We start from the raw sequence: 14318 nt of genomic DNA on the forward strand, positions 1-14318 counted from the left end.
CGCCCCGAGCTTCGTTTCCGGCTCGGAGCCTGACGGCCGCGGCGCGCCTGGGCTCGGGCTCTCCGGCCGCTTCCGTCGCCCGCGTTCCTCCCGCGTCTCCCTGACCGGGGCGCGGGGTCTCCGGTACAGGGTCCCGGTCCGCCTAGATCGCACAGGGGCCGTCCGCCGCCCCGTTCGGCCGCAGGCCGCGAGCGTCCGCGCGTCATGGCCGGGGCCCGGCGCGTCCGGCCGGGGCCGAGGCCGCCCTCCGCCGCCCGCGCACTCCCGTGGCCCCTGGGCCCGCCGGCGCCGGCCCGGGCCTGAGCGCCGCCCGTCGCGCCCATGGCGGCGGAGGCGCCGTCGCCCTCGCCGCCGCCGCCCGCCTCGCCCGAGCCGGAGCCCGAGCCCGAGGCCTCGCCCGAGCCCGAGCTGGCGCAGCTGCGGCGGAAGGTGGAGAAGCTGGAGCGCGAGCTGCGGAGCTGCCGGCGGCAGGTGCGGGAGGTGGAGCGGCTGCTGCACCACACGGAGCGGCTGTACCAGAGCGCCGAGACCAGCAACCAGGAGCTCCGCGCGCAGGTGCACGGCGGGGCGGGGGCGTGCTGGGGGCGGGGACAGTGTGCTGGGGGCGGGGACGGCGTGCTGGGGGCGGGGACGGCGTGCTGGGGGCGGGGACAGTGTGCTGGGGCGGGGACGGCGTGCTGGGGGCGGGGACGGCGTGCTGGGGGCGGGGACGGCGTGCTGGGGGTCGTCGGGGGGTGTCCGGGGGCGGGGACGGCGTGCTGGGGCGGGGACAGTGTCCTGGGGGCGGTGTGCTGGGGCAGGGACGGCGTGCTGGGGGCGGGGACAGTGTGCTGGGGGCGGGGACGGCGTGCTGGGGGCGGGGACGGCGTGCTGGGGGCGGGGACAGTGTGCTGGGCGCGGGGACGGTGTCCTGGGGGCGGGGGCGGCGTGCTCCAGGGTCGGGGGGCGTCCTGGGGGCGGGGACGGTGTGCTGGGGGCGGGGACAGTGTGCTGGGGCGGGGACAGTGTGCTGGGGCGGGGACGGCGTGCTGAGGGCGGGGACGACGTGCTCCGGGGGCGGGGACTGCGTGCTGGGGCGGGGACGGTGTGCTGGGGGCGGGGGCGGTGTGCTCCAGGGTCGGGGGGCGTCCTGGGGGCGGGGACAGTGTGCTGGGGCGGAGGCGGCGTGCTGGGGGCGGGGGCGGTGTGCTCCAGGGTCGGGGGGCGTCCTGGGGGCGGGGACAGTGCTGGGGGCGGGGGCGGCGTGCTGAGGGCGGGGACGGCGTGCTGAGGGCGGGGACGGCGTGCTGGGGGTCGTCGGGGGGTGTCCGGGGGCGGGGGCGGGGGCGGCGTGCTGGGGCGGAGGGCGCCCGAGTCGCCACCCTGCTCGCCTCTCCGGGCGGGCGTCCTGGTGGCGGTGGAACTTTTGCTTCATTTTTTTCTGGTCCCGGCCGAGTCTGTGAAGCCGCCCCGAACCCGCGTGCTCTCTAGCTCGCTGAGCGCCGGGGCTTCGGCTCGGTCTGGGGAGCGCCCTGCCGGAGCCCGAGTGAAGCGGCTGGAGCTGCTTCCTACACTGATAGTCACGACACTTGCAAACAGAAATTCCTGTTTCAGGAGAACTAGTGACCTTGTGAAATACTATCATTGAAACTTTCTTGTTAGAAATAAAGAATCCCGCCCGCGAAGTCCTGTTACCTAATTTCTTCCGGTTTGGTTTCGGACATTTAACAAGAGAGCTTAAGAAGATCGATGCAGATTACATGTAAATGTTACAGGAAGTAAGTTATGCCATCTTTAGTTTTTTCTGAATAGGAAGCCAGCTGTTCTTAGCACTTCTCTAAAAAAGACGTGACCTCTTGCAGTGTCAGGAAAGTGGCGCATCCGGGCGGGGTGGCGGTGCTGCGCCCTGACGCCTTGTTCTCTCTCAGGTGGAGGAGCTCAGGAAGGTGCTGCACTGCGCGAGGAGCAGAGCCAGCGGGAAGGCTGACGTGGAGGTGCAGACCGAGGACGGCGCTCCCTGGGCGCGCTCAGGTACCCCTTCCTGCTCTCCACGGCCCGTCGGCGCAGCGGGGCGCAGCGGGCACAGCGGGCGGTGGAGCGCCGACTTCTCTCCCTGCGATGTGGCGTCTGCACGGCAGTCTGTTCTTGTGGGAAAAGTAGAAATACATTCTGTTCCTGCAGCTCCTGGGCCGGGGCTCACGTGTGCTCAGGGCCACACTCACCGTGGCGTGGCTGATGTGTGCTCAGGGCCACACTCCCTGTGGCGTGGCTCACGTGTGCTCAGGGCCACACTCCCTGTGGCGTGGCTGATGTGTGCTCAGGGCCACACTCCCTGTGGCGTGGCTCACGTGTGCTCACTGGCACACTCCCTGATGCGTCTCACGTGTGCTCACTGACACACTCACTAGTGTGGGTCATGTGTTCTCACTGGCACACTCACTGGTGTGGGTCATGTGTTCTCACTGGCGTGGGTCACATGTGCTCACTGGCACACTCCCTATGTGTCTCACGTGTGCTCACTGGCACACTCCCTGTGTGTCTCACCTGTCCTCACTGGCACTGTCACTGGCGTGGCTCAAAGTGCTCACTGGCACACTCCCTGATGTGTCTCACGTGTGCTCACTGGCACTCACTGGCGTGGGTCACGTGTGCTCACTGGCACACTCCCTATGTGTCTCACATGTGCTCACTGGCACACTCCCTGATGGGTCTCACGTGTGCTCACTGGCACACTCCCTGATGGGTCTCATGTGTGCTCACTGGCACACTCCCTGATGGGTCTCACGTGTGCTCACTGGCACACTCCCTATGTGTCTCACGTGTGCTCACTGGCACTCTCACTGGCGTGGGTCATGTGTCCTTAGTGCCACACTCATCGTGGCGTGGCTGATTTGTTCTCATTGGCACGCTTGCTATGGGATTCTGCCTCGCTGTGCGTCACCTACGTCCTTGTGTATCCGCCTTGTGACCACAGGGCTGTGTTATCTTGTTGGGGCGTCCACTGAGGCACGTGTCCAGTGACAGTCTCTTAGGCCCTTGTTGAACAGTGAGCTCTCCACCGTGGCCTCGCAGTGGCGTTAAATTGTGAGGAAGACCAGTGAGCTGCTGGGTTTTAATGTTGTGGATTACAAGAAGTAGTCATCTTCCCATTAAGCGCTGTCTTGTTTTACTCAGATGCATATCACTTAGCAATGTAGCTGAATTTCCACAGACAGCAGTAATACTATCTTATGTATCTGTGTGATAGAAATTCTTTGGGAGTCAGCCTCGTGAGCAGATTGCCAGAAAATCAGCCACTAATACCTTGGCTTTGTTTTGCTGTCACTGATAAGCAGCAGTATGGGGTATGAGGCGAGAAGTTAAGCGTTGCTCTTGCCCATTTGCTTCCTGCTAGTGTGGGGAATCCAGAAGTGCTGTGTTTTTTCCCTCTTCGGCGTGACAGGTGGGTGTGAATGGGGACGTTAGAATCGGATGCGTCCGTCCCTGGGTTAGTCTGCACCGCCAGTTCTTCCCTTTCAAATGTGTAGACTGTAGAAATCGTGGACAGTGTGTGTCATCAGTGCCAGTGTTGTGGAATGGAGACCTTTTTATGCGCACCGTCCTAATCCGCCGCTTGGCTTGTTTTGCTGCAGATTATTATTACCAGACATATTATAACGATGACAGTCTTCCCAGTCAAGTCACGGAACTCGCGGCTCAGCAGTGCCAGCGTGCTGAAGCTCCAGCTCTGACTTCCGCAGACCAGTCACAGCCAGAGCGTGCTGCTTACGCCGACCCCGCTGAGTGCGCCTCTGGGCACCACCTCGCCCCGGACACGGAGGTAACGCAGTGCGCAGCCCGGGACGGTCGCGCTCGAGAGCTGGCCTCCTCGTACTGTGAGTGTGAGTGTGAGAAAACACGTCTCTGCTCGGCACTGCACACGAGGAGTGGTAACTGTTCTGATGTGTAGTTATGCAGCGATATCGCAGTTCCTGAAAAATTAAAGCCTGTTTATGTGTAATTGCTTTCCCGTTACATCATGTTCTCAATTTTTATGGTCTGCATAAAGTGGAACAGTCTGACAGTGTATCTTGGACTCCACCCAATAGCCTTGGCTAACAGCCACAACATCAGTGTCACACCTAAGGAGTTTTTTTTTTTTTTTTTTTTGACAGGCAGAGTGGACAGTGAGAGAGAGAGACAGAGAGAAAGGTCTTCCTTTGCCGTTGGTTCACCCTCCAATGGCCGCCGTGGCCTGCGCGCTGCGGCCGGCGCACCGCGCTGATCCGATGGCAGGAGCCAGGAGCCAGGTGCTTCTCCTGGTCTCCCATGGGGTGCAGGGCCCAAGCACCTGGGCCATCCTCCACTGCACTCCCTGGCCACAGCAGAGAGCTGGCCTGGAAGAGGGGCAACCGGGACAGAATCCGGCGCCCTGACTGGGACTAGAACCTGGTGTGCCGGCGCCGCTAGGCGGAGGATTAGCCTAGTGAGCTGTGGCGCCGGCCACACCTAAGGAGTTTTAATGTGGTGTTGGTGTTGTGGCACAGCAGGCTAAACCACCACTTGCAATGACACTGGCATCCCGAATGGGTGCCGGTTCCAGTCCAGTCTGCTCCACCTCTACCCAGCTTACCGCTGAATGTGCCTGGGAAAGCGTCAAAAGATGACCCAAGTGTTTGGCCCCTGCCACCCACATGGGAGACCTGGGTGAAGTCGCAGGCTCTTGGCTTTGGCCTGGTCCAGCCCCAATCATTGTGAACATTTGGGAAGTGAACCAGCAGATGGAAGATCTCTCTCTCTTTCTCTCTGCTCTAACTCTGCCTTTCAAATAAATAAATATTTCAAATTTTTTATATCAGGTATCCTGTTACTATTCTAATTTCCCTGAATGTCTTATAAACTTATTTTTATAATTCATGTGAATTAGAAACCCACTGTGTATAATATATGAAGGTACTTCAAAAAGTTTGTGGAAAGTGGAACTAAAAGAATTTTATTTTGGTGTAAAAAATTTTGAAATCCATGCACCTGAGGGATCTTAAAAGAATTCATTAACGGGGCTCACGCTGTGGTGTAGCCGGTTAAGCTGCTGCCTGCCACTCTGGCAGGCCCAGCTGCTCCACTTCTGATCCAGCTCCCTGCTAATGACCTGGGAAAGGCAGTGGAAGACGACCCATTGCTTGGGCCCCTCCTTCCATGTGGGAGACCCAGAAGAAGCTCCTGGCTTCACTGTGGTCCAGCCCAGCTGTTGTGGCCATTTGGGGAATGAACCAGCAGATGGAAGATGACTCCCTCTTTCTCTGTCTGTAACTCTGCCTTTCAAATACAAAAAATTTTTAAAAAAAAACTTCATTAAAAATGTATTTATTTAAATGAAAGGCAGAAATACATAGAAGGAAAGAGGAAGAGACATTTCCTTCGCCGTTCACTCCCCAAATGGCCACAGTGGCTGGAGTTTTACTGATCCAAAGCCAGAAGCTTCTCTGGGTCTTCCGTGTGGGTACAGGGCCCAAGTACTTAGATGCTTAACCTGCTACGCCGCAGTACCAACCCGTGTGCATGTACTTCTGCACCAAAAATGTCATTTAATTTGATTATCCATAAACTTTGTGAAATTCCTTCATCTCATTTACTCTGTCGCTTTCTCCTCCATCTGTCTTTATTTTTCAAGGTTTATTTATTTGAAGGGCAGAGTGACAGATCAAGAGGGAGTAAGATCTTCCATCTGCTGGTTCACTCCGCCAGTGCCCACAATAGCCAGGGCTGGGCCAGGCCAAAGCCCTGAGTCAGGAACTGCCTGCGTCTCCCGTGTGGGTGGCAGCGCCTCTGGTGCCTCAGATGTCATCCGCTGTCGTCCCAGCTGTGTTAGCAGGCAGCTGGTCGGAAGCATCGTAGCTGGGGACTCAGACTGGCCCTCTGGTAGGGGATGCTGGCATCCCAAGTAGCGGCTTAACCCGCTGCATCACAGCGCCTGCCCCCTTGAATTTCTTTGTAATTCTCTTTCCCACCAAGATGCAACTGCTGAAGAATCTAGAGCGTTTGTCTTACAGGATGTTTCAAGCTTCTGTGTGTGTGTGTGTGTGTGTGTGTGTGTGTGTGTGTATTGCTTAATTTATTTATTCTTGAGTAATTGTCCTCACTTTTAGTCTGCAAAACGGGGTCAGTCTGATTCACGGACACACTAGTAAATGTTCTCCAAAGGGATTCAGAGAGGCTTCCTGCGGTGTTCCCACTGTGGAAGCCGCAGTCGTGCCCTGCAGTTCGAAGTGGATTTGCCGTCCTGGGTCTGCTGACTTTGAGTGGGAGCGCAGAAGCTCGTCTCATTTGACCTGACAGTGTCTCTCCTAGGGGCCGGCGTCTGCGTCAGCAGCTGAAGGGGCGCCCTCGGGAGGTTCGTCGCTGGCCGAGAGTCTGAGAGCCGCCGCGGAGGCTGCCGTGTCGCAGACGGGCTTCAGCTACGACGAGAGCACTGGGCTCTACTTTGACCACAGCACTGGTTTCTATTACGACTCCGTAAGTGTGTCAGACTCTGAGCACTGTGTGGTCGCGCGCCTGGCTGCGGGAAGAAGATGAGCAGCTGTGTTCAGTCGTTGTTTGAGTCCTGGCTGTTGGCAGAAGGTAGAAAGTGGCTTACGGTACTGCACCTCCAGGCTTTTAAATCAGGCTGTCATTGGTCATTGTAGATTAACGTTCCCATGTAGGGAAATGCGCTGAAACACTGAGACTTCACTTAGGAAAGCAGATAATTACCTACGTCATCATAAAATGTGCAAGGAACGCACTTGAATATGGAATTCATAAGGATGTAAGATCGTTGATTCTAGGCTTGGGTGAGATTTTTAAAAACTGTCTGAAATACTTATGAATTTCAGTTCAGGCCACGGCGGAGACTTTTGTTGAGTTCTTAGTAGCATGTTTATTTGTCAGTGTTTTATCGTCTGTGGCTTCTTAGACATTTTACTTCTGAAGATTTGATTGATAGTGGACACTGGCAGAGGACCAGAAAATAAAGTCCCTGGCTGACAGTACGGCGGTGCGGCCATGGGAGTCGCATCCGGGACTCTGGCAGTGGCGATGGAACTTCCTCGCCATATGGGGATCCCGGCGTATCCCTGGTCTCCTGAGGAGTTACAGAACGCCGAGCTGAGAGGTGAACGGGTGGTCGGCCTTCTCGTTACCGGTACCGCGGCTGGCTCTCGGTATGCAGGGCCGGGCCAGGCATCTGAGTTCAGCAGAGGCTTATCACGAGCTTGCCCAGAGGAGTGGCTGCTGCAGGCTGCTAGGAGAACACCCTTTCCCAGTAGACGAGTAGACGTGGGTGTCTCTCCTGACGTAAACGTCAGGTTACATTCTAAGTCAGTTGCAGACTGAATTATTTTGCCATTTTTATTGTGCTTGTTTTCTTATATGTTAACTAAGTAGAATTCCTCTTAGGTTTTGAAAATGTTTGTATTTTGTCCCAATAAGAGGTTTTAAAGGTTTAAGCTATAGTAGTAAAGATAAAAACCTTTGATTCGGAGGAGCAGGCTGAAGCCTGGGGGTTAAGATAGCCGTGTCCCACATCACAGGGCCTGGGTTTGAGTCCCAGGGAAGCAGCAGTGAGCTCAGGCGGTTGGGTTCCTGTCCCCACTCCTGGCTTCAGCCCCAGCATAGCCCAGCCGTCAGCGGAAAGGAGCTCTTTCTGGTCCTCTGCCTCTCAAGTAAACAATAAATAAATAAATAAAACTCTGATTCAGTTTCTTGGAGGAAAGAAGATGAGAATTCTGCAAAATGCATGGATTAAAGATGACAGATTGCAGTGCCGTCCACAGTTGGAAAAGGTGCTCAGTCTGTGTACACTAAAATGTTTCCTGGTCTGGGCTGCGTGAATGTGTGATGTCACCAGATTAGAGGTGTTCCATTAAATCTCCGTTAGAGAATGCCATCCAGCATTTCTAAATGCAAATGATTGCACAACTTTTGCTTTCTAGGTTTGTTTATTTATTTATTTTTTTTGAAGTAGAGGTAAAGTTAACAAGGTTAAGAGGTAGAGTTAACAGACAGAAAGGTCTTCCATCCACTGGTTCACTCTCCAGGTGGCCACAAGGGCTGGAGATGGGCCAGTCCGAATCCAGGAGCTTCTTCCGGGTCTCCCACGCGGGTGCAGGGCCCGAGCACTTGGACCATCTTCCACTGCTTTCCCAGGCCACAGCAGAGCTGGGTCGGAGGAGGAGCAGCCGGAACACTAACCGGTGCCCACATGAAGGTGCCAGCTCCCCAGGCGGAGGCTCAGCCTACTACACCACAGCACTGGCCCCTTCTTTTAGTTTTTTATCCGTAATTTGCCAAAATTCTTTGGTATAGTTACTCTGTGTTATTTACTTAATTTAGTGAAGCAAATTATCTATTTCTGCTTACAGTATGTTGTGTCATGGTATTTATGAGCTTAAATTTATCTTCAGATTTTTTTGTCAGTGTCTCTAAGTAATGAACATTAAAAGGGAAATCATGTTTTATGACAGAGTGGGGCTTGGGGCTTTATAATACCAGGCCATTACTGTGCAGTCGTTAAGGGTGCTAAGTCTAGAATTGCTTTTATCCGATCAGCGTTTTCTGATGCGTGCCTTCAGAGGGTTTTCTTGTTAACATTTTCTCTGAATGTATTAAAGTGAGCCATACGAAACCCTGTCCCTTAACAGTAAAAAAGTCAAATATTATTAAAGTGAGCCATATGAAACACTGTCCCTTAACAGTAAAAAAAAGTCAAATATTGGCACTTTCGTGTGGTTCCATTTAATATTTATATGATTCCTTTTCACTCTAGAAAAATTAGAATAGATATTAAATGGCGCCGTGTTTTGGAAGATTGTAAACGTTTCCCATTCTGTTGCCTTTAATTCATTGTCTTCCAAAAATATCATAGTGAATCAAAGAAGTAAATTTACTCTGTTTGGCCATTTGAATTTTTCTGTTGCATTTCGACCTGTGTGACTAAGTTTATGCGTTTGACTTTGAAAGGAAAACCAGCTATACTACGACCCCTCCACTGGCATCTATTACTACTGCGACGTGGACAGCGGGCGCTATCAGTTTCATTCTCGGGTGGATCTGCAGCCTTACCAGACTCCTGCCACAAGACAGAGTAAGGATAAAAAATTAAAGAAGAAAAGAAAGGATCCAGATAGCTCTACAACAACAGAAGAAAAGGTAATGTCTTCATGATTTTAGAAGTTTCCATAATGCTGATGACAGACATAAGCCAATATTTTCATATGAAAATAATTCCTTTACTCTGTATGTCAAGCATAAACACTCAGATGCTTCAATCCAACAACTGGGGAGAGTTGAGATGGAACAAATGTGGGCTTTTCTCAGTTCTCCGTGACTAGGAGTGGAGAACATTTCTCAGATTTGGAAGATAGATGGAGGGCAGGTATGGATTCTGCATAATTGGGAGGGGGCATTCAGACCCTGGTTGGTAACTTGATGCGAACACTGTCTTCAAGAACAGTTTGGGGGCCGGCGCCGTCGCGCAGTGGGTTAATACTCCGCCTGTGGCGCCGGCATCCCATATGGGTGCAGGGTTCTAGTCCCAGTTGCTCCTCTTCCAGTCCAGCTCTCTGCTGTGGCCCGGGAAGGCAGTGGAGGATGGCCCAAGTCCTTGGGCCCTGCACCCCATGGGAGACCAGGAGGAAGCACCTGGCTCCTGGCTTTGGATTGGCTCAGCGCCGGCCGTGGCGGCCCTTTGGGGAGTGAGCCAACAGAAGGAAGAACTTTCTGTCTCTGTCTCTGTCTCTCTTTCGCTCTCACTGTAACTCTGCCTGTCAAAAATTAAAAAAAAAAAAATTGCAAAGAACAGTTTGTCAGATGTCAGGTTCAGTGTTCTGAATCTCCTGTAGGGCTTTCATTAGCAAACATTGAATATCCAGGCTGGCAAGTGGAGGGAGGTACATGCTGGGATTGAAAACCAGTGTTTGTGCCGGCGCCGCGGCTCACTAGGCTAATCCTCCGCCTTGCGGCGCCGGCACACCGGGTTCTAGTCCCGGTCGGGGCGCCGGATTCTGTCCCGGTTGCCCCTTTTCCAGGCCAGCTCTCTGCTGTGGCCAGGGAGTGCAGTGGAGGATGGCCCAAGTGCTCGGGCCCTGCACCCCATGGGAGACCAGGAGAAGCACCTGGCTCCTGCCTTCGGATCAGCACGGTGCGCCAGCCGCAGCGCGCCAGCCGTGGTGGCCGTTGGAGGGTGAACCAACAGCAAAAGGAAGACCTTTCTCTCTGTCTCTCACTGTCCACTCTGCCTGTCAAAAAAAAAAACAAAAAAAACAAAAAAAAAACAAAAAAAAAAACAGTGTTTGTGTATATAGTAGCCATAAAAATGTTCTTATTCTTTATTAGAAAATCTTGTTTCTAGTAATTTATTTTAAAAATTTAAGTGAAAGAAAAATCCCTCTGCATAATTCTATAGCAAAATGAAGAGTCCTCAGGAAGTGCGTGGAAAATGCATATTATGAAAAAGCTATGCATCCATTGAACTTCAAAATTAATTTACATCAAAATAAACTTGATGTTTAATTCCATTTTTCCACAAACTTTTTTTTTTTTTTTTTTTTTAAGATTTATTTGCTTGAAAATCAGTTACACAGAGAGAAGGAGAGGCAGAGACAGAGAGAGGTCCTTCATCCATTGGTTTACTCCTCAGTTGGCTACAACGGCCAGAGCTGAGCCGATCAGGAGCCAGGAGCCTCTTCCGGGTCTCCCACGCCGGTGCAGGGGCCCAAGGACTTGAGCCATTCCACTGCCTTCCCAGGCCACAGCAGGGAGCTGGATCGGAAGTGGAGCGGCTGGGATGTGAACCTGCGCCCATATGGGATCCGACACTGCAGGCGTTGGTATTACCCACTATGCCACAGCTCTGGCCCCCACTAACTTTTTGAAGTAGCTTTATATTTGTAAGAACAAAGAGAAAAGCATTTAAGATGGCCTGCAAGGTACTGAGTAAGGAAGCGATGGTGCGCTGAGTAGAGAAGGTACTGTGAGGGCTTCAGGTGGTGGTTAGACTGAGGGGTTGGAGAACCTCTGAGATGTGATGTTAAGGACCATGTAGAAACTCGTGTGCCCTGGCTTCTGCTCCTAGCAGAGCAGCTGGTGGCTCCTGCTGGATGCTTTGCCTTTGAAATTCTGTCTCATGTCATTCGCTTTTTAATGAGAGAAAAATGATTACATACGGAATTCTAAAGTTCACATACAGTTAGGATTCGGCCATATTCATTTGCTGTTCTCTGTTAGACTTGCTTATTTGCATTCTTCGTTGGTAGTGTGTGTCTAGAGTATACAGCTATATAGGAAGAGTGGTTTCTTTTGTTTGAGGACCTCATTCAGTGACTCGTGCCTTCTTAGTGGGCAAACTGTTTAAAGGCGAGGCCGTGAAAGTGCCTCTCCCCTGCGGGTAGGGGGTGTGGGAGCTCACGGCTGTTCCCTAGGAATCGGGTTGAAATGCGTGCTGTGCCAGTGGGTCCTCTCTGGCTCCCACAACCACGAGAATACGCGAGCTCTAGGTCAGAGGCTTCACCCTGCGTGCATTGCGAGAGTTGGCGAGGTTCTGACCGGAATCTCCTGGCTGCGAGCCGGGCGAGGCTGTTGAAGCTTCCTCCTCGTTGTTTTTAGGGCGCGTGAGGCTTGCGTTTAGAGGTGATGACTGTGAAGGAGGGCAGGAGGCTGAGGAGACGAGTGGGACTTGAACGCAGGGTGTCAGCACAGAGCCGAGATGCTGCCCTGGATGCCTGCGTCCCCCGTCGAGGTGCCTGAATCCAGCCTGCCCACGTCCTATGCCAGCTTCCTGCAGGGAGGCAGCAGGCCCCTGTTAGCCACATGGGAGGCCTTGCCCAGCCCTGGCTGTAGCAGGCAGCTGGGGGGTGGAGCAGTGCATGGAGGATCTTTGTTTATTTCTAACTCTCTGCCTTTTCAAGAAAATGAAAATAAGTAAGAAGTAAGAATATTTTTGAAATAATGTGAAGTATGTCTATGAGTGCCTCAAAAAGTGCGTTGAAAAATTTAGGTGACAGGAAGCATGTGTTGCCATGAGCCTTTGGGAGGTCGCCTCCCCAGGCCTCAGTGCCTGTTTGAGAGCAGCCTTCTTACCTAACACTCTGACATTCCGCACTGCAGGTAGCTTAGGTGAGGAGCACCGCTGACGGTCACACTTCGTGCTGCGCGTGTTGCCCAAGAATAATGATGACAATAAAATACACAAGATGAGAATCTGCTTTTGTGAAAATCTGTATTGACTGGGGATTGTCCTTGTGGTTTTTCTTGTTCTTGATGAGTGCGTTGCTGGGAAATGTAAGTGGTTCATTTACCACACTGTGACTGGGTAGCCATCTCCAAACAGAGTTCATGCTACTGTAAATATGTGTGTTTTTGTTTTGTTTTGTTTTTTGACAGAGTGGACAGTGAGAGAGAGACAGAGAGAGAGGTCTTCCTTTGCCGTTGGTTCACCCTCCAATGGCCGCCACAGCTGGCGCGCTGTGGCCGGCGTACCGCGCTGATCCGAAGCGAAGAGCCAGGTGCTTCTCCTGGTCTCCCATGGGGTGCAGGGCCCGAGCACTTGGGCCATCCTCCACTGCACTCCCGGGCCACAGCAGAGAGCTGGCCTGGAAGAGGGGCAACCGGGACAGAATCCGGCACCCCGACCGGGACTAGAACCTGGTGTGCCGGCGCCGCAAGGCGGAGGATTAGCCTAGTGAGCCACGGCGCCGGCCTCCTATGCGCTCTTATAAGTAACAAAAGAACGTATGAATTTGCTTCTTCCTGTTGCTCTAAGGTAGAAAGAAAAAATGAGAATGTGTTACAAACTAAAGGAAAAACAGGAGAATAACTCTTGGATTCTTCTAAGATTAAACTTAGAGATTTATCCATTGTATAGCGTGGTGCCTATAGTTAATACTGTGTATAGTTGAGAATCACTGAGAGTAAATTTTAGATATTGTCAGCACAAAAACGTGAGGTGTAATGCACATTAATTAGCTTAATTGGGCAGTTCCACAGGGTACTTGTTTCAAAACATTGTTGTTGAACATGGTAAAAGTATGCAGTTTTATCAATTAGAAAAAGTTCGTTTGTCATAAAGCATGCCAACTCCACGTATTCAACAAATTAATAATAAAACGCGAACAAATTGAAATTCTGGGATGACAGATAGAGCTGCCTTGTCTGTGCTCCAGAATTCCAAGTTTCGGCAAACTGCAGCTCGTGTCCACTGGGTCTGTTTGGATCGCTTCTGTGTTGACTTGCTGACCGGTTAGACGTTCAGAAAGCACGTCAGGCACAGGTGTGTTGTCCAGGCCCACCGTCCAGGCAGGCAGCTGCGTGTGCCTGGGTGAGTGCGTGTGGCTCGTCTGTACTGGGATGTGCCGGAAGTGTGAAGTACACAGGCTTTTGAGGGCTTAGCACACAGAGATGAAGGTGACCGTCTCATGGACGGTGGGACACGAATACTGGCGAGTCCGAGAGTGACTCTCCTGACAGGTCCATCACAGGCCCTGTCGTGTGGGCTGGGCCGTGCGTGTGGAGGGCGGGCTCGCTTGGGAGACAGATTTGGGGTGGCCTGAGACGGGGTTTGATTCCGCCTGGTGGTTACAGAACTGTCAAGTCCTTACTTTGGGTGACGGCGTCGTCCCCCGGGAAGGGAGCAGAGGCAGCGGTGCAGAGTGCGGCTGCTGTGCTCGCCCGTGTGTCCCCCGCCCGTGCCGCGACGGCTGTTCGGTGGTGATGTTCTCCTGCCCCACCTGCCTCCCGCCGCCTTTCAGGACGCGAGTTCAGCGGACCAGAAGGCCGCCAGCGTGGAATGCGCAAGCCGCGGCGAGGGGGAGAGTTGTGCAGATGGGAGGAAGAAGGCCAGAACGGACGTTGACCACAGACACAGTCCTCCCCGAGGTGGCGCAGAGTCCCCGCCCTGTGACGGCGCCGCAAATGCCGCAGCAGAGGACGCCGGGAAAGGCCCAGAGACCGACAGTGAGCCGGAGGAAGGTGAAATTACAGACTCGCACACCGAGGGCACTAGTGAGGAGGACGGCGGCGGTGTGGACACCGAGGAGGAGGGTGAGTCTCGTTCTCGTTTGCAGCGGGGAAGCCAGGCGGTGGGTGTGCAGGAACCCAGCGCCGGCGATATCGGGGACTTGTGCGGAGTCTGACGTTACCCAAAGTGACGCAGGCCCCGCTCGGTGGTTTGCAGAGATGTGATGTGAAGCAGTGCTTCACACTTCGGCCCTCAGAGAGTTTTGTGCTTTTTAAAGTACAGGCGGCCTGCAGCGGACCCTAGAGGACATGTGAAGGTGTTTCTAGGTTAGAGATTTGCAGGCTTTATTTTGAAAGAGTTAAGAGTGAGA

The 14318-nt window shown here is 53.4% G+C and overlaps 1 protein-coding gene across 1 annotated transcript in view; it reads left to right on the plus strand.

Annotated features, from left to right (window-relative positions):
- Positions 1-14318, plus strand: part of AGGF1 (angiogenic factor with G-patch and FHA domains 1) — a 25513-nt gene continuing 11195 nt past the window's right edge. Inside the window, exons 1-6 of the mRNA XM_051838699.2 lie at positions 1-555; positions 1908-2010; positions 3612-3799; positions 6307-6471; positions 8956-9144; positions 13740-14031. Coding sequence (XP_051694659.2) covers positions 322-555; positions 1908-2010; positions 3612-3799; positions 6307-6471; positions 8956-9144; positions 13740-14031 — 1171 coding nt within the window. The 5' untranslated portion in view covers positions 1-321. The remainder of the gene's footprint in view (positions 556-1907; positions 2011-3611; positions 3800-6306; positions 6472-8955; positions 9145-13739; positions 14032-14318) is intronic.

The sequence above is a fragment of the Oryctolagus cuniculus genome, chromosome 14 (genome assembly GCF_964237555.1).
Source record: "Oryctolagus cuniculus chromosome 14, mOryCun1.1, whole genome shotgun sequence".
Taxonomy (NCBI): Eukaryota; Metazoa; Chordata; class Mammalia; order Lagomorpha; family Leporidae; genus Oryctolagus; species Oryctolagus cuniculus.